We start from the raw sequence: 24229 nt of genomic DNA on the forward strand, positions 1-24229 counted from the left end.
TGTGAGGTCCTGTTGGTCCAGATGGTCACTCAGGTCTGATCCCACATCCCAGGGTCTGGTCCATAGAGGCGAGACAGACTGGCTCACCCCGGGGGTCTGCAGTTCCTGAAGCAGCCCAGCCTCAGCCTCTGCTCAGATCCTGGCACGCCCCTCCCCCATACCTCCAGGCACAGGCTCAGCTGGAGCAGGGGATGACTCAGACTTGGGAAATTCTGTGGGTGGGAGGCGGGGGCAGGGGGCGTGCATAACCCATGTGGCCAGGCCATAGGTGAGATTCGGAGTCCTGGCAGCATCTCCACCAGTGGGTCACAGATGAGGATCACACAGAGGGGGGGTCTGATCCCAAGGCCCACACTCTGCTCCCCGCATGGGCTTGGTGGAGGGGGAAGGGGGTGCCTCTGTCCACAAAACAGGGGGTGGGATGGCCCAGCAACCATGGCGTGGTTGCTGGCTGTGCAACTCTGGGTAAAAGCCTAACCTCCCTTGATGGAGCGCTGTGGAAATTCTCCGTGCAGTGCCATCACAGAGCCCAAGGGGATCCCAGGCACTTCCTAAGGGCACAAGGAATACCCCAGGCCTGAGCCTCCAGAACCCCTGATCCTGCACAGCCCACCCAACCCCCAAGCACCTGTTATGTACAATTTTGACTTAGAAGTGAATTTTTGAAGGGACCTTCGTATCATTATCATTCAATGAAAAATCTCCACCATTTGCCGAGAACCGAAGACATCATGCAAAAACTTGCAGGAAGTCAAAAACATGAAATTCCATTTAGATGCTGGTGCCTACTGCAAGCTTGCTTCCTCCTGTAAAAAGGTAAATGAATACACGGTCAGAAGGATATTAAGAACCTAAGTGGCGGACTCCCACGTGGTTCGTCTGCCCACTAACGCAGGCCACAGGAATTATATCCCTGGTCCAGGAAGATTCCACCCGCTGCGGAGCAACTAAGCCCCTGGATCCCAATTACTGAAGCCCAGGCGTCCTAAAAGCCCACGCGCTACAACTCCTCTGAGTGTTGCAACTGCTGAAGCCGGTGTGCCTAGGGCCTGCGCTCAGCAACAAGAGAAACGAGGAGAAACCCACGCACTGCAGTGAAGAGGAGGTCCCCTGGGGCAGCAAAGAAGACACAGGGCTACCGAAAATTAAAAAAAAAAAAAAATTGTTTTTAAACTTAAACAAAGAACGTTAAGTAGGCAGTTGTAACGTTCTAACTGGTTTAAGGGGTGAAAAGGAACCGGCAAGGAAGCTCTGGATCTCCACTGTCAAAGGAGCTGCAGGAACTCCCTCCTCCACCCTCACCTGGCCCAGGTCTTCCGCTCTCTGCTCCGCAGGGTCCAGACCCCTCCCAGCCTCCCGCCTCCGGGGAGGGCGGGGTGGCCGCGCTACCCGCACTGGGCCGCCCGGAGGCTGGCTCGCGTGGTCCGAGCGGGGCGGGGGCGGGGCCGGTGACGTCGCGCCGGGAATAGCCCGGGCTGCGGCGCCCAGGCCCGGCGGAGAAGCAGGGTGGGCGCCGGACGGAGCAGAGGCGCGCTCGGACCCCGGCCCACCGCCCCAACCTCCCGCCGCTATGTACGACGCCGAGAGCGGCTGGAGCCTGTCCTTCGCCGGCTGCGGCTTCCTGGGCTTCTACCACGTCGGGGTGACCCGCTGCCTGAGCGAGCACGCCCCGCACCTCCTCCGCCACGCGCGCAAGTTCTTTGGCGCCTCGGCGGGCGCGCTGCACTCTTCCTTCTTCCTCTCCGGGATCCCGCTGGGTAGGTCCCGGGCTCCGCGCCGGGATGGGGCGCGCGCTGGGAGCCGGGGCTGGAAGCGGGCCCTGCGGGGGTAAAGCCGGGGTCTCCCCCAAACAGTTGGGTCGTCCAGTGCATCTTTTTTTGCCCGGCGCCGGGGAGCCCTGGAAGCGGGGCGTGCAAACCCGGAGCGCATCCTCGCCTCAATTCCCTTTTGGCGCCCGGGCTTGGAGGAAGCCCCTCTGCCCATTCCGGGACTAAGAGCCAGGTGGTGTCGGAGCGACCGGGAGGAGGGAGCGTGACGCGGTCGGGGGAGCGGAGTTCCCATTTCCCCTGCGTGAGGCCAGGAGGGAGGTTTGGGGCTGTGTCCCAGGCAGGGGTGAGTACCTTCTTCCCTCTGGGGACTCGAGGGGCTGAGACAGCCCCCCGTCTCCGCCGCCGCCAGGGGCCTTTGAATTCCGCCCAACCCTGGGGACTGGGGGGCGCCAGGGTGCCTCTGAGGCAGAAGGCAGCTTGCTGGTTTGGGGTGAAAGGGGGTTGAGGAGAGCTGTTTTGGGAGAGGAGAGAAATTCGCAAAGTTGTCTCCTCTCTTCCTTTCCTGGTGTTGGAGAACCTTTGGGGGACTGGACATTCCCATCCCATCCTCCCCACCACGTCCCTGCACAGTGCCCTGGAAACAGGTCCTGGCTGTTTGAATCTTGTCCTAGTGAAGGTCTCTGTCCCCGTAGAGACCGGAGGGAGGGGAGGACCGAGGCTGGTGGCCAGCGGGCCTGAATCACTAGGGCCTGGCGTCCTTGGCCTGTGGTTCTGGCCAGGGAGCAGAGCCTGGAGTGGTGAGGCTGTTGGTGCCCACACTGGGCGACAGAGCTTCTTCTCAGCGGCCCCTGTTTTACTGGGCTTCCTCAACACTTTACTTTTTGCTCTACCCGGGGACAGCTGTGTTGGGCACTGCCAGCAGGAAGTGACTGTTCCTGGAGACCAGGAATCCCTTGCCAATACTCACAGCCCTGCCATTGGATAGGATCAGTGAGCAGACCCTGGGCTGATTGTGAGGTGGGGATTGGGAGAGGCCACGCTGGCAACCGTCTCCATCGAGAGGGAGAGGGGCAAAGAGCAGGAAATGTGACCTCGGGGGTGACTAGACTGGACACACAGCCAGTCTGCACAGCTTGGACTTGAGCTGTGATAAAAGCCAACCCTTGCGTCTCCGGCTTGTGACCTGGAGACATGCACACAGTCCAGTGTTTCATTGATTCCGATGCACAGACCCCAGCACCGGAAGTTGGCCGAATCCAGCCTGGAGGAGGTTCACAGGTAGAGGACAGGTGCAGCGGAGCGGCTGGGCTTGCAGGGGGAGGCTCGGGACCAGCAAGTCCCCCGAAAGGGTCTGGAGGTTTTGGCAAGAACTGCTCCGCAGGGTCTGGGAGCCCCGGTTTCCTGCTTTAACTGCCTGTCTGACTTTGGGGAGCTCCGGGGAGCATTCCCAGGGCCTGTGGCTTGGGCAGGGTTCCTGAGCGCATCTCTCAGCCAGGGCTGACCTGGAAGAAGAGCCTGGCAGAACCAAGCAGCTCTGTGCAATCATGTGCCTTCTGTCTGGCCTCAAAGGGGCCACATGTGCAGGGAGAACCCAGTGGAGTCGGAAGTGGGTCAGGGCCTGCTGGTGTGTCCGGGCCCTCTGCGTCCCCGCATCTGTGGATGACCAGGGCTTGGGCTGGCACTGCCTGCCAGGGCAGTGCAGGCCACCAGAGGGGCCCAGGCCAGTGAGTGAGGTCAGATGGAGCATGAAAGGGCCCTGTGTCCACTAGACGGTCTGGCAATTGTAGCATTAGAGGTTAAAAGTGTCCTTGGTGGCTCAGAGGGTAAAGAATCTGCCTGCACTGCAGGAGACCCAGGTTCGATCCCTGGGTGGGGAAGATGCCCTGGAGGAGGGCATGGCCCACTCCAGTATTCTTGCCTGGAGAATCCCCATGGACAGAGGAGCCCCGGGGCTGAGTGACTCCCTTTCCAGAGGTTCAGAGTTAAGTCTGGGGACTTCCTTCGTGGTCCAGTAGCTAAGACTCCATGCTGCCAATGCAGGGACCCGGGTTGCGTCCCTGGTTGGGGAACTAGATCCCACATGTCACAACTAAGAGTTCTCATGCTGCACTGGGAATTTGCATGCTGCCTGGGAAGAACTGGCCTGCACAGTGAGGATCAAAGATCTTCACACAGTTCCGTGTGCCGCAACAAGACCTGGTGCAGCAAATAAATAAGCAAATGTGTTTTTGAAAGTTAAGTCTAGAAATTTACGAGGTGCTTCCTCCGGGTTGACCGTGTACAGATTTTAGTGTACCTAACCTTCTCCGTCTCCAGAATATAGGTGAGTGTTGTCCCACATTAAAAACATACTGTCTGAGGCTCAGAAGCAGTGATGTAACGTGTTGAAGTTGCTCAGCTAGTAAGCGGTAGAGACAGGATTCAAACTCAGGTCCCAGCCTGCGCTTGCTCTCTGCTCCCTGCAGGGTTAGGCCCATCCATGCTCAAGCTCTGATGCTGTGGGTTCCTGGCATCCGGCCTTGATGGAGGGATGAAGATGAAGGGAGGGCTCCCTGGGCCTCTGGAGGCTCGTTCCTCTGGCCCGGGAGGGTCAAGAACGGCTCTGACCAACAGGATTATGTGTATCTTTATTTCCTAGTTGTTGTGGTTCAGTCACCAAGTCGTGTCTGATTCTTTGCCACCCCGTGGACTGCAGCACACCAGGCTTCCCTGTCCTTCAGTATTTCCTGGAATTTGCTCAAATTCATGTCCATTGAACTACGTGGAAGAAATAAAAGACATCAGTGAAATTTATTTGATTTATCCCAGTGTAGCCCAAATATTGCCATTTTCACATCTAATCAACGCAAAACATTACCCGTGAGATAGTCAACGTTTTGTTGTTGTGATCGTCATTCTAAGCCCTCGGGATCCTGTGCGTCTTTTACCCATCAGTGTGGACTAACCACATCTCAGGCTCAGGAACCACCGGCCCGATCCGGCAGCCCAGGCCTAGACAAAGGAGAGGGTTGGCAGCTTCCTTGCCATCAGGTTTCTGGTCCCACCGCAAAGCAATGGCCACCTCCAGGGTGGTACATTCCTTTGCATATTTCTCTCTCCACCCCTCCCCCTCCCTTCTTCCCCTCCCTGCCCATCCTCCACTTCACCCCCCACCCAGACCAGACGTTGCAGATCCTCGGGGACCTCACCCGGAGCGCCAGAAGCCAGAAATTCGGGATCGTCCACCCAGGCTTCAGTTTGAGCAAGCACATCCGAGACGGTCTCCAGAGACACCTCCCTGACAACGTCCACCAGCTTGTCTCGGGCAAGATGGTCATCTCGCTTACCAGAGTGTCGGACGGAAAAAACGTGCTGGTGTCGGATTTTCATTCCAAAGACGAAGTCGTGGACGTAAGCGGCTTATCTGGGTACTGTCGAGTCGGAAGGGCCATTTCGTTTTGGAAGCAACACAGGGAGGGGCTGTTGTAAGCCAGTCTGCCCCATTTTTTACTTAAGATGCAGGAGAACCTGGCTGCCCGTGATGCAGGTTGGCTTCCTGCACCAGAGTGATGGAAGCTGTGTGCCTCCAGCGGGCTGGTCCAGAGCCTGTGCAAACCTGGGGTGTCCCAGACAGTGTCAGCTTCGAACAGTGTCTCCCCCTCCTTCACGACTTGGTTCATAACCTCCTGCTCCAGGGACCTTATGTGTGTGGCCGTCCTCCCAACGATGCCTGTTCCTTAATGAGGACCCGCCCAGTGAAGCCCACAAGGGTGGGAGCGTGTCTTGGTTACTTCTGTCCTCTTGGCTCTAGCACAGAGAAGATCATTGGCGATATCAAAATGCCGTTTGGTTTGGCTGAGTCTTTTGTGAGAATGCCGATATCAAAATGCCGTTTGGTTTGGCTGAGTCTTTTGTGAGAATGCCTTGGGCGTCATTTCACTTAACACGGGTCCATACGAGCCAGCTGCCTGGTGAATATAACCAGCTGCTTCTCAGCAGCCAGTGTCGTCTTCCACTTAACCTTGTTTCTGGGAGCATTTTCTAGGTCCCAGCACCTGTGCATTCCCACAGGAGCCCTTTTCTCTCATTGCACCAGTGTTACATCATGCTTAATTTAGTGCTCGCTAGCTCGGTGAGATGCAGAGCGTGGTCCCCCGGGACCCGCAGCAGCAGTATCTCCTGGGGGTGTTTTAGAAGTGCAGGCTCTCAGGACCCGCCTCCAGCCTGCCTCATCAGAATCTTAGGGGTGGGGCCCCGAGTCTGTGATTGGCCAAGCTTTCCAGGTGATTCTGATGAGTGTCAGTAATTGCAAAGCCCTGATCTAATCTGCTGAGAAGGCAATGGCACTCCACTCCAGTGTTCTTGCCTGGAAAACCCCATGGACAGAGGAGACTGGGGGGCTATGGTTCATGGGGGTCACAAAGAGTCGGATGTGACCTAGCACACAAGCACGCTGAAGTAATAAGTGTGTGGGCAGGCTCATCTTCATCCAACCATTCAGAAAAGCACCTGCTCTGCCAGCAGCGCTTTCAGGCTTATTGCTGTCCTTGCTTGTAGAAGGCTTGTGAAGGCCCAGGGAGTAAAAGGCCGCCTGGTCTGGGCTGTGCTGTGGTTTCACTCTCTTTTGTCTTCGCAGGCCTTGTGTTGTTCCTCCTACGTCCCTTTCATCTGTGGCTGGATCCCCCCTTCCTTCAGAGGCGTGGTAAGTCCACTTTTAAACGGTGTTTCTGGGAATTCCCTGGTGGTCCAGTGGTTAAGACTCTGCACTTTCACTCCCAAGGGCCTGGGTCTATCCCTAGTCCAGGAACTAAATCCCGTATTAAGCATCTTGCAACAAAAAAAAAAAGGAAGACAAGGCACTGGGCTCAGGCACCCTGGGCCCCTGAGACCTGTCCCTAAAAGAAGAAAGCCTTTTGCCTCTCAGCCTTCAGACAGAGGTTCCACAGCTGAACCCCTTCCAAGCTCTCTTGAAGCAAAACTGACTTTGTGTGGGATAATTAACTGCTCACCTGTAACATAAGCTGTTCACATAATCTCCACATGAGCACTGAAATAGGTGCCCAGGGGCCTACTTAGAGTATAAAATGCTCAACAGTCAATTTACTCACTTAAGGTTTAATTCTGAGGAGCTGAGAGTTTCAATCCTCTCTGCCTCTGACTCTGTCTTTTTCGGTCCATAGCTTTGGGCAGAGGCTTCCGACAGGGCTGTGATTCAACTCCCATGTAGACACATGTGGCTGTTCCTGAGCACTGGCTCAGGAGGAAGAGCAGAAGTTGAGGTGTCGGTCCTACAGACTCTGGGCTGGATGCTGGACCACCTGGCAGCCTCCTTCTAGGGCAGTGGTTGTCAAATAATTCTGTCCCTTGTCCCGGGACATCTGACTACGTCTGGAGACCATTTAGGTTGTCAGAGCTGTGGGAGAGAAGACGAGACATCCGCATGTCTCAGCAGGAAGGCACTTCAGAAGCGCTTTCGGTTCATGCTTTAACAGCAGTACGGGCCTCACACTGCAAAGACTCTTGCAAAGGCAGGTTATGAATAGGCTCACTCATGCCCCGGAGCTTCCGCCGGACAGACACACAGCTGGCCCTATTTACAGATGAGAAAACCGAGGCCTGGAGCCATGAAGCGGTCACCTGTGGTTCTCACAGCCCCTGCCTGGCAGACAAACCTAGAATCGAGTGTCTGCTTTAGCCCATGTTAGCTGGGCCACGTTGATCTGTTCCTTTCTTTCTTTCTAACATTTATTTGCTGATTTGGCTGTGCCGGGTCTTAGTTGTGGAACTCTGGCTCTTCGGTTGTGGCATGCAAATGCTTAGCTGTGGTGTCCCCGGTCTAGTTCCCTGACCAGCTACTGAAGCCGGCCCCCCTGTATTGGGAGTGTGGGATCTTAGCCACCGAGCCTCCAGGGAAGTCTCTGGACACATTTCTTAAGCCTTAGAAAGAATTGCAAACTGGGAGTCAATAATAGTGTGCAGTTGTTGCACTTTCGTGGAACTTACCTGCAATAATGCACTGAAGTGCCCGGCACAGAGCCTGGCACTCTTAAGTATTAGGTAAATGTGGGTTGTTTTGTCGTTGTTGTCATTGTCATCTTTGCACTTCCCCTTGGCCGCCCCGGCCGTGGGCCACACACAGTCACACCCTCAGTGTCCTCAGACAAAACCTGCTGAAAGTCAGAGCAGAGTGTTCTTGGGATTCCACTGAGCAAACTCAGAACATTCCTCCAGGAAAGTTCAGGCTGGAGGAAAACCCCACAGGACGGAGGAGTCATTGGACTTTACAGTAGACCTTGAGCGGCAAAAGAGGGCGCGTGTGTGTGTGTGTAGAGCAAACTCAGAACATTCCTCCAGGAAAGTTCGGGCTGGAGGAAAACCCCACACGACAGAGGAGTCATTGGACTTTACAGTAGACCTTGAGCGGCAAAAGAGGGGATGTGTGTGTGTGTATAACAGCTGCCCATTGTTGTACAGCAGAAACTAAGACGACAGTGGGAAGCACCTAGGCTCCAGCAAACATGAATTAAAAATGTTAGGTAGGTAGAATAGGGAAAAGGAATCCAAAATGGCGGTGGCTAAAAAACAAGGAAGGTCCGAGGACCAGAGTGAGGGAGCTTCGCTGAGCTGGGCTCCTGTTGTGCTTGGCCTCTTCCACGTAGAGGTTGTTTCAGCCAGGTTAAATCTGAGTCACGGCACCATAAATGTCACGCGAATGTATGTTCCTCGGTTCTTTGTCTCGTCACAACAAAGATTTGGAGCAACGGACATTAAAGCCCTCGGCACGTCACAGCTCTCACGTCTTGGACAAACTGTGCTACAGCTCTTAGGCAAATCAGTGTTACAGCTCTATTTTATTTAGAAGATAGCAGGAGAGAGAGAGAGAGAGAAAGAGAGAGAAAAGAGCGCACGCAAGCGGGAGAGAGAGTCCGAGAGAAAGCGCTTTGGCTCCTCCTTTTATATGTTTTTTTCTTCTACCTGGGCCTGCCCCTTGCAAATTGGGCTTAGCCAGGAGTGCTGTTTGTTCTGCCTGAAGTCTTCACTCTGGTCCTCGGACCTTCCTTGTCTTTTAGCCACCGCCATTTTGGATTCCTTTTCCCTATTCTACCTACCTAACATTACCCCCTCAAGAGATGGGAGGCCCAATTCTTTGGGAATAGGGGCGTCGAGGTCTTTCTGGCTACTTCCTGCTGAACTGGGGCGGCGAGGGGTATTGGGCCTCCCCCTCTTGCTAGTCTCAAGCCTCAGAGTCCTTATAGCGGTGTCCAAGGGTGTGTGATATTTTCCGTGGTCATCTGTAGTTTTATATCTTTGTTGAACTGGCACTGCATGTTGTAGCTGGTTGACCTGGGCAGAGACAAAACAGCTTAGACAATTGACAGTACATGGAATAATCATAGGCATCATCAATATAGCGTAACAAGGACTAGTAGGGACATTGGTCAATTTTAAATTCACATCGCCAGGATGGCTCAAGTCCCTCCTTGTTCAGGGATCAGAAGATCTATCTCCTGTCTGTTTTGGAGTACAGTCTCTGTCAAACTGTGTTGGCTCCTTAGAGTTATCCTGAGAAATCTTATCCCCGGAAACCAGGTTTTGGGGGTGTTCATTAGAATGACACTCATTGGTAGTTCTGAATAGGTATCTGAGGTCTCCCAGGGGCTCACAGGTGTATTGAGTGTCCTCTTCTGTTTTCTTCCATGGCTTGACTCGTGAGTAGTGAATCCAGGAGTCATGTCCTGGTACCTTGACTGCTGTGGGGGTAGAAAGTATTACAGGGTAGGGGCCCTTCCATGTGGGCTGGAGTTGAGCCTTTGGGGACCCATCTTTCCAGGCTTTAATTAGGACTTGAGTTCCTGGAGCATATAGTGGTGACTCTTTAGAATCTTTTGGGTCCTGGTTCATACCCCACAAGCGTATATCCTGTTGGAATTGCCCAATGGCCATGGTATAAGACTGGAGGGTCTGAACCTCTGGATCTAGGAAGAGGTCATTGACGTAAACAAAAGGTCTCCCATATAGCATCTCATAAGGACTAAGACCAACCTGTTCCTTAGGGGCAATGCGGGTGCAGAGGAGAGCTATTGGTAAAGCCTCCTTCCATCCCAGGGAGGTCTCCTGGGTTATCTTTTTTATCGCTGATTTTAAGAATTGATTGGCTCTTTCTATTTTTCCTGAAGATTGAGGCCTCCAGGCACAATGGAGATAATAAGTAATGCCCAATGCTTTCGAGACCCCCTTGGGTGACCTTAGAAGTAAATGATGTCCCATTGTCACTTTGTAATGACCTGGGCAGACCGAATCTTGGAATGATTTCATGGAGCAGTTTTTTACCACCTCCTTAGCCTTCTCAGTCCGGGTGGGAAAGCCTTCAATCCATCCTGTGAATGTATCTATCATGACTAATAGGTATTTATACCCTTGAGAAGCTGGCATCCGGGTGAAGTCCATCTGCCAGTCCTCTCCTGGGTAGGCCCCACGTCGTTGGATGGGCTGGGCCAGCTGGGGTCTTCGAGCTCCTTGGGGATTGTTTATTTGGCAAATGGGACAAGAGGAGACCACCTGTCTTATAGTTGTTTGGAGGCCTGTTCCTCTGAAGGACCTTTCTAGTAATATTTGGAGGGCCTTTTCTCCTAAATGAGTAGTGGCATGTAAGGAGTTAACCAACTTCCATTGGAGGTTTCCAGGCAGAAAAAGGAGTCCCTCCTTTTGGAACCACCCCATATGATCTTCTTGAAAGCCCTCGCTCTTAGCTTTAAGAGTCTCACCTTCAGTATATGAAGGAGTTTCTGGCAAATTAGTCTGTGGAACTAAGGTGGCAATCCCTATTAGGTCATGGTTCTGTAATGCTGCAATCTTACCTGCCTGGTCAGCTGCTTGGTTCCCTCGTGCCACTTCCGTGTTCCCTTTTTGGTGTCCTTTACAGTGCGAGACTGAAACCTCAGTGGGCAGATGGACTGCCTCCAAGACTCGAAGAATCTGATCACCATATTTGATTGGGCACCCTCGGGTGGTCAAGTGGCCCCTTTCTTTCCAAACAGCCGCATGTGCATGTAGCACCAGAAAGGCATACTTGGAGTCAGTGTAAATGGCTATTCTTTTTCCTTTTCCCAGCTCTAAAGCTCGAGTCAGGGCTATGAGCTCAGCTAATTGGGCTGAAGTACCTGGTGGCAGAGGCTTAGCCTCTATGGTCTCAAAATTGGAGACTACTGCATACCCGGCTCTTCTTTTTCCATCCAAGACAAAGCTGCTTCCATCGGTGTGCCAGATTTCCTCAGGATTGGTCAGAGGATCTTCTGACAATCCCTCTCGGGGTTTTGTCCAGTGGTCCAAGGTTTCTAGACAAGAATGAAACGGGAGAGAGCCCTCGGGGGTAGAGAGGAGGGTGGCTGGGTTAAGAACCTCACAAGGGAATATAGTGAGGCCTGGATTTTCCATATCAGACATCCATAAGTGGCCTCTCCCATTTAGGAGTTGTTTTACTTGGTGGCTGGTAAAAATAGTTAGTTTGCCCCCAAAGGAGAGTTTTAAAGCATCTTCTATCATGATTGCAATAGCTGCAAGATTTCGAAGGCAGGGGGGCCAGCCTCGGGAAGTTGGATCGAGCCTCTTGGATAAGTAAGCTACAGCTGGGGCTCAGATCCCAACCTTTGAGTTAACACTCCCAAGGCTATTCCCTCTCTTTCATGGACATAAAGTTGGAATGTTTTTTCTGGGTCTGGCAACCTCAAGGCAGGTGCCTGAGTTAAGGCCTGTTTTAGTGTAGCCTCTGCCTCCTTTTGAGGAGTTCCCCACATCAGTGGGATTGAATCATCTCGTCCCTTTAAGCTTTCATATAAGGGCTGGGCAATTAGACCATAATTGGGTATCCAGATTCTACAATAACCAGTTAGCCCCAGGAAAGCTCGCAATTGTTTTCGAGTCGTGGGGGAGGGCAACTGGAGAATTCCTTGTACCCGATCAGAGGACAGCCTCCTGGACCCGTGTGTAATCTGACCTCCCAGGTAAGTGACCTTTGTCTCGACCATCTGTGCCTTAGCACGGGAGACTTTATATCCCCTTTCTGCCAAGAAGTTTAGAACCTGAATTGCATGTTGTTGGGCACTTTTCTCATCTGGAGAGCAGATTAGTAGGTCATTACATATTATTACATATTGTAATATTTTCCCATTAGGTCCCAGGTCCAGATCTAGGAGATCCCGGCCAAGGGCCTGTCCAAACAGGTGGGGGCTATCTCTGAACCCCTGAGGTAATACTGTCCAAGTCATCTGTTGGTGTTTTTCTCCTGGGGCCTCCCACTCAAAGGCAAAAAGGTATTGGGATTCTTTAGCCAGTGGTATGCAAAAAAATGCGTCTTTGAGATCCAAGACAGTAAACCATTTGGCACTGGGTGGGATTTCTCCCAAGATTACATAGGGATTGGGTACCGTGGGATGGAAGGGGACTACAGCTTCATTTATGATCCGGAGATCTTGAACCATTGGCCAGGTTCCGTCTTTTTTCTTTACTGAATGGATTGGGGTGTTACATGGCGAACTGGTAGGGACAAGTAGCCCACAAGCAAGGACTTTATTTATTAAAGGCTGTAGTCCCTCCCGGGCCTCTCTTTTGAGAGGATATTGTTTCCGGTTAGGAAACTGAGTGGGATCTCGGAGGACAATGATGACCGGTTCAGCTTGGTGGGCTCGTCCAGGGATCCCCTGGTCCCACACCTGGGGGTTAATTTTGTCTTCCCATAGTTTTTGGTCCCTCTCTATTGAAGGTGTAATGGGTTCTTCAGTAGTAACCAGGAACTGTAGAGCTCTGGGGGCTGAAAAACTTACCACCACAAGGGTGGTCCCCAGTTTAGTGAGTATATCTCTTCCCAATAAGGGGGTAGGACACTCAGGGACCACCAGAAACTGGTGGGAAAATATTTGTCCATCCCAGCAACAAAGAAGTGCTCGGGTGAATCTTTTAGTAGTTGCTTTTCCTGTAGCACCCAAAATGGTACAGGTTTGGGAGGAGAAGGCTCCGGAGTAGGAGATCAAGACAGAGTAGGTAGCCCCTGTGTCAACCAAGAAATTCTCGGACCTGCCTGCCACATCCAGTTGTACCCTTGGCTCCAGCCCCGTGATGGTTATCTGTGACAGGTGGGCTGGCTGGAGCGGGCCGCTTCAGTCCTCTCGAACCATCGTGAGGGCAGGCTTGGCACTTGACCTTGAGGTTCTTGGGTCCCCAGGGCAGAGTGCCGCCCAATGTCCCAGTTGATGGCATTTGTGGCAAGCCTTCTAGGAGACTTGTCACGGTTTGGACACTCTCTGGCCCAATGCCCCACCTGTCTACGGATCAGGCATCTGTCTTGTGCCTTGTCCTTCAAGGACTTGGGGTTTGCCATAGGGCTTCTCTGGAGGGCAGCCAGCATCTAGGCATGCCTTGTCTCTTTCTTTCTCTCCTTCTCCTGGGCCTTGGCCTCCTTCTCCTGTTCTCTGTTATAAAAGGTATTGGTGGCTGTCTGGACCATCTCATCTAAAGAGGCAGCAGGGTCCTGCTGTTGTAGTTGCTGTAACTTAATTCTGATATCTGATGCACACTGGGACAGGAATTTGTCCTTTAAAATCACCCGTCCCTCGTAAGAGTCTAAGTCCAGGTTGGTAAACTTTTGGAGTGCCTCTTTTAGCCTCTCCAGAAAGGCAATGGGGTTCTCATTGGGCTCCTGAGTTATTGCTGAGACTGGGCACAGTCCCACAAGTAATAGGCTTCTTTCTGTCTCCATAGGTAGACTTCCTTAGGGGTGAGTCTTTCTGAAGCTTATCCTACCCAGAACGGTTGCAACCTGAGAGCCAGGCGTCCCCGGGTCAGGGTGCAGATCCCCAGGCAGGCTGAGGCATGACGGCCTCCCAAGAATTGGGTCCCTGGGCAGGTCGAGGCGTGACGACCTCCTGGGACCCCTGGGACTAGAGGATCCCCGAGCAGGTTGAGGCGTGACAACCTCTCGAAGACCGATCCCTAGGCAGGTCAAGGCGTGATGACCTCCTGGGACCCCCCGGACTGGAGTTTGGGCGTCCCCAAGATCTCCAGTGTGACCAGTATTGGGTAGGATTAGGGGTTGGATATTATAGAGTATTTCCCTCCCAAGGCCAGCTATTTTCTGGTTGTCTCTCCAGAAGATTGTAGAGGCAGTCTTGTGGGTCTGGATGGGGCTCAGGAAAAGAGCATGAAACAGGAGGGAAGGGGGCAGAGCACAACCTTTGAAAGAATGACATAGCACAAGGGTGTAACGTAAACCAATTGAAATCAACTGGGTCCAAAATGACAAGTCAAATTCAAGTAGACCTTAATCCCCAATCTATAAGCCAACAGACACACCCAGAGGTGGCAGGACAGCTCCAAGGCACAAGGTCAGAAGAGGGAGGAGTGGGTGGTTCCCCAATGGTTGGGTTGTTCCTCTCACTCACTAGCATATGAATTCCATCCCCTCACAAAACCTAGCCAGGCCTAATTCCATGGCTGAAGCCCTTGCCCTCGGCAATGGTTCACACCCTGAAGGGTGGCTTCTCTCTGGATCCTAACAAATCTACCTCTTATCCCTTTGTCTCTCAATGAATTTTTGCAATGAGACATCAGAGGCTGAGTTTCACTAGTTTTGGCCGGGCCTGAGTCCCGGAGAGCTGAAGGACAGGAGGAAAAAGCAGTGGGAAAAACATGCCAAGGAATCCCCTTCATAGCCCGCCGGAAAATTTGCTAAATATCTGACCGGTGCTCACAGTTTCATTGGTCTGATCTTTGGCACAGAGAACAGAAAGGACAGAAGAACCCCCACCGGCTTGGGTAACAGCTACTGGGGCTCAGCAGATAGCGCCTCTGGGGCATGCTGAGGAGCAGCCTCTCCAGAGTCCCTCAGTTGTGCCCCTGCCGCCCACCTGTTAGCGGGGGGTTCGAGGAAACAAGAAACGAGAGATTGTAAAGGTCCCTCCAGCCATAGGAGCGAGGACCTCTTACCTTAACTGGAGGTCTTCTGGAATCTGAGACTGGGCCACGTGAGCTTTCTGCTGAGTTCGGTTTTCGTTGTCCCGGTTTCCAGCACGATGGGCCTTCCCCTGCGCTGGGTTTCTTCACCTTCCACTTCTAGCGCGGGAGCTTCGCTGAGCTGGGCTCCTGTTGTGCTTGGCCTCTTCCACGTAGAGGTCGTTTCAGCCAGGTTAAATCCGAGTCACGGCACCATAAATGTCACGCGAATGTATGTTCCTCGGTTCTTTGTCTCGTCACAACAAAGATTTGGAGCAACGGACATTAAAGCCCTCGGCACGTCACAGCTCTCAGGTCTTGGACAAACTGTGCTACAGCTCTTAGGCAAATCAGTGTTACAGCTCTATTTTATTTAGAAGATAGCAGGAGAGAGAGAGGGAGAGAGGGAGAGAGAGAGAGAGGGAGAAAGAGCGAGAGAAAAGAGCGCACGCACGCGGGAGAGAGAGTCTGAGAGAAAGCGCTTTGGCTCCTCCTTTTATATGTTTTTTTCTTCTACCTGGGCCTGCCCCATGCAAATTGGGCTTAGCCAGGAGCGCTGTTTGTTCTGTTTGTTCTGCCTGAAGTCTTCACTCTGGTCCTCGGACCTTCCTTGTCTTTTAGCCACCGCCATTTTGGATTCCTTTTCCCTATTCTACCTACCTAACAAAAACATAAAAAGAATTGGAAAAACAGTCCCTTGCTTCTGCCCATCTCAATCTCAACTTTGCTGATGTTGGGTTCCGAGTCCCTTTCTGCCAGTGAGGGATCTGACGCTGACAAACAGCTACGATGCAGAAACTAGTGCTGTGTGTGCACAGCTGACCACTGTGGGCCTCCAGGGAGGACTCTCCTGATCCCGAAGGCATGCCTGAGCATGCCCCATCCTGTCCGGGACTCATCTTAGGCCAAAGTGTGCCTTGGCATGTCTCCCTTTGGAAGGACTGGCTGGGGAAAGCCTCCCCCTTGTGATATTTGAAGGCCCCCCCACCCCCACCATGGGCAACGACAGCTGGGCTATGATGGTTTGAGGTTCGGGAATCATTCAAGATGTTGGCTTCATAGGTTCAGACTCGATCTAAACTGTAGCAAAACCTTGCTACCCCAGCCTGGCCGTGGGCACTAGGGTTGTTGGAGACTATGAATACATTAATAGGAGGACTTCCCAGGTGGCTCAGTGATAAAGAACCTGCCTGCCAATGTAGGAGACGCAAGAGTTTGGGTTTGATTCCTGGGTCGGGAAGATCACTTGGAGTAGGAGATGGCACCCCCATTCCAGGTATTCTTGCCTGGAGAATCCCATGGGCAGAGGAGTCTGGTGGGCCACAGTCCATGGGGTCGTAAACAGCTGGACACAACAGAGTTCCTGAGCGCTTACATGGAATATAGGAAAATGGATTCTCACAGTGCTTACCCAGATGCTCCTTTCCTGTGGGATAAGATGCCAGTTTTTTTAAGAGCACAAGTCCCGGGTTCGCCGTGTCATTTAAGTCTCCAGTGCTGGTTCTCATTGCCCAGGTGTGGACAGAGAGTCAGGACCACAGGTTAGGTGTCTCATCCAAGATCGCTCAAGCAGCAGGGGGCCTCGGGAATCGAACCCATGACCATCTGTCTCTCTTTGGCGCCATCTACATCACACTCTGCCCTGAGTGCGCTCAGCGCCCCTAGTGGATGCGAATTACATGGACTCGCCTGGGGGCACTCATGACTGGGCCCAGCAACGTGGCCAGGCGCCAGCCTCCGTGTGCCTCTTCACCCGGCACTGTTCTGGTGCAGTGCGCGCACTGCGCAACAGCATGTGGCAGTCCTGAGTGCCAGCCTGCAGCCTGGCCTGGCACAGAAATGCTTGCTGGGGATTTGCTGCAAGAGTTGTTCCAAACTCCCTGGTCTCTCACTAGGTCTCCCTGCGGCTCTGAGAAGTCTCTATCCCTAATCTGAAGCACACAGAAAACTCCAGCCCAGAGCTAATGACAGTGTGTCCTTTTATTTTGTCTTCTCCCTTAAAAGCGATATGTGGATGGAGGAATAAGTGATAACATACCCTTTGTTGATACCAAAAGGACCATCACTGTGTCCCCCTTCTATGGGGAGAGCGACATCTGCCCCAAAGTCAAGTCCACGTTCTTTCTTAACGAAGGATTCACCAAGCTCAATATGCAGTTCTGCACAGAGAACCTCTACCTGATGTTCCAGTCGCTGTTCCCACCAGATGTCAAGGTGAGAGGGGCCTCTGAGTTCTGGGGGTGGGTGCTGTTCTCCCCTTTGCATCCCTCCTTGCCAGGGGACCCAGCAGCTATTCAGGCTTCCCGGATGGCTCACTGGGTGAAGAATCTGCCTGAAATGCAGGAGACTCAGGAGATGTGGGTTCGATCCCTGAGTTGGGGGAAGGAAATGGGAAGCCACTCCATAATTCTTGCCTGAAAAATCCCACGGACAGAGGAGCCTGGCGGGCTACAGTCCAAAGGGTCACAAAGAGTCGGCCGTGACTGAGTGAGCAGAGCAGCAGCTGTTCCCCACACTGACGGACCAACAGCAACAAAGCCCATCCTCGGAAAGGAGCTCAATTCAGGGCTGCCTCCCGCTGGCCACCGGAATCCCCTGGGGCCATTGGAACGGAGGGCTGGGGGTTGCCACTGAGGTCTCACTTCCAGGGGCTGTGGCTTAAGTATCCACAGCCTGGATCCATCTGCCAATGCAGGAGATGCAAGAGACTGGGGTTTGGTCCCTGGGTTGGTAAGATCCCCTGGAGAAAGAAATGGCAACCCACTCCAGTATTCTTGCCTGGGAAATCCCAAGGCAAAGGAGCAAATGAGTTGGACATGACCGACCATAGCACATCACAGCCTGGGCAGTAGGGTGTTTTGTTTTTTATTATTTAATTATCCCGATGATTCTTTTTAAATTAATTAATTTGGCTGCACTGGGTCTTAGTTGTGGCACAAGATCTAGTTCCCTGACCAGAGGTTGACACCCCCTGCCTTGGGCGTGCAGAGCCTGAGCCACCAGACCACCAGGTGAGTCCCCCAGTGATTATTGGCAGCCATGGTCAAGAATTACACTGCGTTTGGTGGTTTAATCTTTTTCTTTTCTCCACAGCTGTGCCATGAGACTTGTAGGATCTTGAGGGATTGAACTCGAGTCCTTGGCCTGAGAGCGTGGAGTCTTAACCGCTGGACCACTGGGAAATTCCCCATTTAATCCTTTGTTTTGACTGTCACTATAGTGTGGTGGACCTTACCACCCTAATATAGTAAGAAAGTTGGTAGAATCTGCACAGTGACAGCTCTCTGGGGAGAAAGAAGGCCATGCCATACAGCGTACGTGAAGGCGTGTCGTCCTGGGTAGAGATAACGCTGGACCACAGCATCGGGTGCCCATGTGGTTTGAGTGCATAGGATGCAGCTCAGTGTCCCATGACAAGCAGATCAGGCCCTGGTATTTGTGAGGATGGAGGCTCATCCAGGGACCAAAGGACACCAGAGGAACCAGCTCCCGTCATGCTGGGGCGCCAGTGCAGGCTGCGCGTGGAGAGGGTGTCCTTCGAGGGGAGTCCTGCCAGGAAGCAGGGCTGCCTCTTCGTGGGAGCGCAGAACCCTGTCCACAGGCGGCATCGACTCGGAGCTCGGGGGTTCCTGGCTCTGTGCCTGCCGTCTTCAGGCGCTGCTGGAAGGATTGCCGCTTAGTGACTCCGCCTGCGGTTCACGTCACGTGGTTTGTCCACAGGTGCTTGGAGAGCTATGCCTTCAAGGATATGTGGACGCGCTCAGGTTCTTGGAGAAGAATGGTGCGTATGGCGAGGGCGGCAGGCATGCCCTTTGAGTCACTTTTCTGTTCAGTCTTGGTCACCAGGGGAGCCGTGTGGCACTCAGCACATTCACCTGCCATCTGGCTCGGCCCTGAGAGATAGGAAATCATTGCCCCCATTTTACAGATGGAGAAATGGAGGCAGCCATGGCCCGCACTCTGGGGAGCAGAGCTGGGGTCAGCCCTGCTCACCCTGCAGAGGTCACAGCCCCAGGTTCCTTTCCCTCTGCAGTGTCCCTGTCTGCAGCTGAAGGCAGCTCCTTTGCCTTTTTATTTCTGCTTGAACAATTGTGAACCTTTAGTTTAATGAGAAAGGAAGAGAAACAGTTTCTGAGTCTCAGGTGAAGCCATCAGGAGAGCTGCCTCCAGCCAGGTGTGGGCCGCGCCCACCAGCCCAGCTGTGTTCTGGGGAAAGGTCCTGGCTGGTCTGGGCTGGGGAACTTGGGTTCTTCACATGTTAGTGTGGAACCAAGTATTAGTCATGTCTCGAGCTATTTTTCCCCGACACTAACGGTTGCTACAGTCACTGATCCTCTGAGTTAGTCTTTGTCCGAGGCCGAGGAGCTGGTGTGGTTCATGGGACATTCGTGTATTTATCTGCTCAGAAAGCGCTTACTCTATACCTTCCGGGTGCTAAGCAGTTGGCTGTGGGCTTGGGACTCCACAGTGGGTAGACAGATGTAGCCTCAGCCTTCCTGGAGCTTAGTCTTGGGATTGGGGAGGGGCCAGGTACCTGAATAGAAGGCTGCCAGAGGGCTCAGTGCCCTGGCAGGAACGTACAGGATGCTGTAGATTCAGCTGGGGTTCAGTTAGGGGAAGGGGGGTGGGGTTCTGCAAGGCAGGGGAAAGCAGGGCTCCTGGGAGGATGCAAATCCGCAGTGATGCTTTGAGGGTGAACAGGAATGTTCTAGGCATGGGGGGTTGTGAGCGTGAGTCCTGCAGACAGGTAGTCTGGTTCGAGGTGGAAAGAGGCATCTGTCACTGGAGTGGTGGGGGTGGGGGACAGAGGAACAGATTAGAGGGGAACAGGAATGGGGGTGAATGGAAAGAGGGGCAAGGCTGGGCCTTGTGGAGGTGGAGAGGGGCTTGCATCTCACAGCCATAGGGAGCCAGGGAGGGCTGCTGACGCGGGAGTGAGGGCAGGCAGAGGGAGCTCTGCCAGGGCCCCTGGCTGCAGTACAGAGAGGGTGAGGCCAATATCCCCGGTCAAGGTGGCCACCATGGGTTTGGCTGGGGTCATGGCAGCAAGGTGGAAGGGGCCGGAGGGGGCAGGACTTGGAGACGACCCACCAGAGATTGCCGAGGAGGAGGACTCAGGGATGAAGTCCTGCCCTTGGCGTCTGTGGCTGGGACCGGAGCAGAGGGTGGTGCTCACAGTTTGGGCCCTTGGGAGGGCGCGGGTCCTGCAGGAAAGCTCGAGAGCCCCATCTGTGGTGCCCTGGGACAGATTTGGGTGGTTGGCAGAGGGACTGGGCCTTCCCAGGTGGCACTCGTGGTAAAGAACCCACTGGCCAACGCGAGAGTCGTGGGAGACGCAGGTTTGTTCTGTGGGTCGGAAAGACCCCCTGCAGGAAGGCCTGGCAACCCTCTCCAGTATTCTAGCCTTGAGAAACTCCATGGACAGAGGAGCCTGGCGGGCTACAGTCCACGGGGTCTCAGAGTTGGCCTCGACTGAAGCAACTTAGCATGCATGTACTCAGAAGGCATGGTGATGTCAGAGTTCGAGGTTCTAGAAAGCAGGTGTGAACTGGGATTGGAATTTGGGAGCCACCTGGAAATAAAAGACAATGAGCGACCCTCTAGAAGTTGCTAGGTGATTTTAGGCAAGCCCCTTCTCTCTCTGGGCCTCTGTTTCCACATCTGTAGCAAGAGGACTTTGGAGTAAATGATGCCGACTGATTCTTAGTAATTCTAAATCCTGGCGTGGGCTGGGCGCTTGCAGCACGGGTGCTGGGTTTGGGTTTAAGGATCTAAGCCAGGTTCTGCCTCGGTCACCCTGGCTTCCTTGGGGTTCAGCAGAGGATGCATGGGGGCGGGACAGGTGTTCCTTGGAAATAGATTCTCTGACACATTCCTCAGAGAGAATAAGCCCCCCAGAGGCTGAGCTGTGTGTCTGTCAGAGGCTGGAAAGATGCAAGGGAATCGAAGTGGGAGGTGTAGCTTGGGAGTGAGGCGGGGGGCATGCAGGGACAGCCCCTGGGCTTTTAACCTGAGGTTGGAAGCGAGAGGTGCTCCCGGGGAGGTGTGGGCATCCAAGTGTGCCCGTCCCACCGTCCCCACGCAGCGTGAGAGCAGGAATCACCCACTGGGATCAGCCCCTGAGCCTTGGCACCCAGGGCAGGGCCAGCACAGACTCCCCGACCTGTGGCTTCTTTTCGAGGTCGGGTGACGGAAGGGTGCCATCTTTGATATCAGACCTGGGTTTGAATATCGCTCTGCCGCGTGTCGGCTTTGTGACTTTAGGCAAATCCCTTCACCTCTCTGGGCTTCTGATTCCTCAGCGTTCAGCTGGGAGCAGCTGCGTGGGTCATGCAGGTCCTGGAACACTGGGCTTCTCGAGTGGTTCAGTTGTTATGAATCATCCTTTCCTCTGAACTGCCGAGGACCAGCCCCAGCTGATCCAGGGTGTTCGAAGGGGAGACGGCGTCAGCGACCTATTCAAATGGTAATTAGAGATATAAAGAGTAATAGAATGAGGATAGCTCAGTAGGAAAATTCAGTGGAGAAAAGAGGGTGAGTAGCTTGGTTTACGTGGAAAATCAATATAACCCATGACACCAGGTTAGCTCTGACCACGGAGGCCGCAGGCGCCCTCTCGAATAGCGGAAGGTGCTCCACCTTAGACACCTTCTTGAGTGGGTCTTAGAAGCCCAGGCAAATAAGTGGTCGCAGAGGATATCCACGCTCCAGATGGAGACTTTAAGGAAAGAATGACATGGGGAGACCAAGCATTGGTGAGCAAGGCCCATAGCTTTATTTTTAACAGGGGCTTTTATACCCTAAGTTACACATAGAGGATAATAGGGGATGCAAAGTCAGCAGTCTTTGATTCTTATCAAAAACCAGGGTTTCTTTCCTGCAAATTTATCCTATACAAATGGTTTAGGTGATTTACATCATCTTCTGGCCAGAAGGCCTATTAACATTTTATGACTCTTGACAAGGACTTATCAACAAAGACTTATTTTCTCTAAGAGTAATTATTTTAAGGTTTGGCGCCATCTTCCGAAGATAAAATTGCATTCCTATAGGGCGGATGTGTAATGGGTTTACAACAAAGAAAAGAATTTATTACCTTAAGGGTCTAAAGTTACTAACACCAAGGCCACTACTTATTTTTTCTACATACCAACTATTAATTAATACATATTCAAGGATACAACTCAGGGGATGTGAAAACTTGGCAACAAGCATTGGCTCATCAATGAAATCCTTTACTAGTTTATTCTGACAGTTTCTGAGAGGCTCTAAGCTATTTGAATATCTTAAGCTTCCTGTGCCTCTTGAGGCTGGGAGACTGTAAACAATCGTATGCATAGCTGTAGGAGTCCGGGTAAACTTGTCAGGCGAGTTAGAGAGCCATCTGAGGGGTTTGGATTTAAACACTCCTAATTGCCCAGGAACTTTATTAATTGGAGCTGTAAGTTAACTCTTTGACAGAGAGAGCGAGATGGTGGTAGGGGACAGCCCCCAGTAAAGTCAGAGGTGAGAGCACAAAGCAATAAAGTAGGCAGACTCTGGCTTTTTGGGGGAAAATGCTCGAGAATATCCGGACGGACTCCTGAGGCTCGATCCCGCCTTTGCGTATGCCGAGCCTCCTTCCTCATGACCTTTGTCACGAGCAGAATGCCTCACCGGCTCCCGGCACTGAACCTCATGAATCCACATGTGGCTCTAGAGCCCACACGGCTGGTGCGTGACAGAGCCAGCTGCCCGCCTCATCCGTCCCCTTCAAAGGACCACACTGCGCTCTCCCTGTTAGAAGTGGTGGTCCCTGTTCGAGGTGGAGCAGGGGGGATCCCAGGCGGATTATTCCCAGGTGGATCCACGCTGCGTACCTATAACAGGCCTGTTAGCTTCCTCCAACTGGGTGGGCAGGTGGCTGGGCGGGTAGTGGCCCTGCTGCCTGAAATCGCCTGATGGGTTTTGTTTCCGTGCCCTTCGCAGGCATCCGTGATGGGCCCCATCCGTGCCTGAGCGCGCCCCCCGCAGAGTTGGCGCCCGGGAGCCTGGAGCCTTTTCTGGGTGTGGCCCCCAGGGAGGCGGGGCCCAAGCCAGTGGAGCTGCTGGACCACTTGCATCTCAGCATGCTGACCTGGGACGAGAGCGTCCTGGAGACCCAGTCGCCCGAGCTCAGCATGGGTATTGGCTCTGGGGGCGGGAAGGGGGAGCGCAGAGGAGGTGGTGGTCGGTGACCCTTTCAGAGGAGGAAGGGCGATCTTCACCATGGAGGATGGTCGAGCCGCTGCTCGGGGAGAAACAGGGCAGAGCGACCAGCGCAGGACGGTCGGGACCCCCAGCTCCTCGCATGGACCTCCTATCCCCCTGACTCCTTGCTCTGTCTCCTTTCCTGTTTGGTCATGGCCAGAGGAAAACAAACTCCAGCTGAGTTTTTATTTATTTATTTAACACCAAAAACATTTTATATTGGGGTAGAACTGATTTACAGTGTCCTGATATTTTCAGGGGAACAGTGAAGGAACTCAGCCATACAGGTATCCATTCTGTCAAACCCTCCTGCCACCCAGGCTGGCACATAACATTGCAGCTGTGTGTGTGTGTGTGTGTGTGTGTGTGTTTAATTTAATTCATTTTTGGTTGCACTGGGTCTTCATTCCGTCTAGCCAAGGCTATAGTTTTTCCAGGAGTTATGTATTTATGTAAGAGTTGCGACTGTTAAGAAAGCTGAACGTGGAAGAGTCGATGCTTTTGAACTGTGGTGTTGGAGAAGACTCTTGAGAGTCTCCTTGGACTGCAAGGAGATCCAACTAGTCCATCCTAAAGGAGATCAGTTCTGAATACTCATTGGAAGGACTGACGCTGAAGCTGAAACTCCAATATTGTGGCCACTTGACGTGAAGAGCTGACTCACTGGAAAAGACCCTGATGCTGGGAAAGATTGAGGGCAGGAGGAGAAGGGGGCGACAGAGGATGAAATGGTTGGATCGCATCACTGACTTAAGGCACATGAGTTTGAGCAAACTCTGGGAGATGGTGAAGGACAGGGAAGCCTGGCGTGCTGCAGTCCACGGGGTCACAAAGAGTCGGACACAACTGAGCCGCTGAATAAAACAAAGATGAAAGGGATGCCGTTTCTTGCCTTAGGTACTAATGCCCTAGGATTCGCACTGACCAGCAGCTGCTCAGGTTATTGTGATCTGAGGCATGGTGAGGTCATCACAAAGGGGAAAATAGAAGGCTAGGGGTCCCAGGTGGCAGAGTGGAATCCAATTGCAGATGCAAAGCAAAGCTCATGAAGCCTGGGCTGGCGAGATTTGAGACAATTGTGTCTGCCTCCAAAAGTAATTTAAAGAGGTAGTGAAGTGGGATTTCCATTCTGGAAGCCTCAGTGCAGTGCCTAAGAGTCAGTGCAGCTCTCAAAGCACGGGGCCCAGGTTCAATGCCTGGTCCAGGAACTGGATCCCACATGTCACAGCTAAGACCCAGCACAGCCAAATGAATTTAATAAATAAAAA

General features: G+C 53.0%; 1 protein-coding gene across 2 annotated transcripts in view; it reads left to right on the forward strand.

Annotated features, from left to right (window-relative positions):
• The first annotated feature begins 1464 nt into the window (after nt 1–1464).
• LOC139183269 (1-acylglycerol-3-phosphate O-acyltransferase PNPLA3-like) overlaps nt 1465–24229 on the forward strand; it is a 33811-nt gene continuing 11046 nt past the window's right edge. For both annotated transcript variants that reach the window (XM_070790549.1, XM_070790550.1), the window contains exons 1-6: nt 1465–1757; nt 4927–5159; nt 6385–6450; nt 16737–16946; nt 18453–18513; nt 22701–22895. In XM_070790549.1, coding sequence (XP_070646650.1) covers nt 1571–1757; nt 4927–5159; nt 6385–6450; nt 16737–16946; nt 18453–18513; nt 22701–22895 — 952 coding nt within the window. In that variant the 5' untranslated portion in view covers nt 1465–1570. The remainder of the gene's footprint in view (nt 1758–4926; nt 5160–6384; nt 6451–16736; nt 16947–18452; nt 18514–22700; nt 22896–24229) is intronic.

This window comes from Bos indicus, chromosome 5 (genome assembly GCF_029378745.1).
Source record: "Bos indicus isolate NIAB-ARS_2022 breed Sahiwal x Tharparkar chromosome 5, NIAB-ARS_B.indTharparkar_mat_pri_1.0, whole genome shotgun sequence".
NCBI lineage: Eukaryota > Metazoa > Chordata > Mammalia > Artiodactyla > Bovidae > Bos > Bos indicus.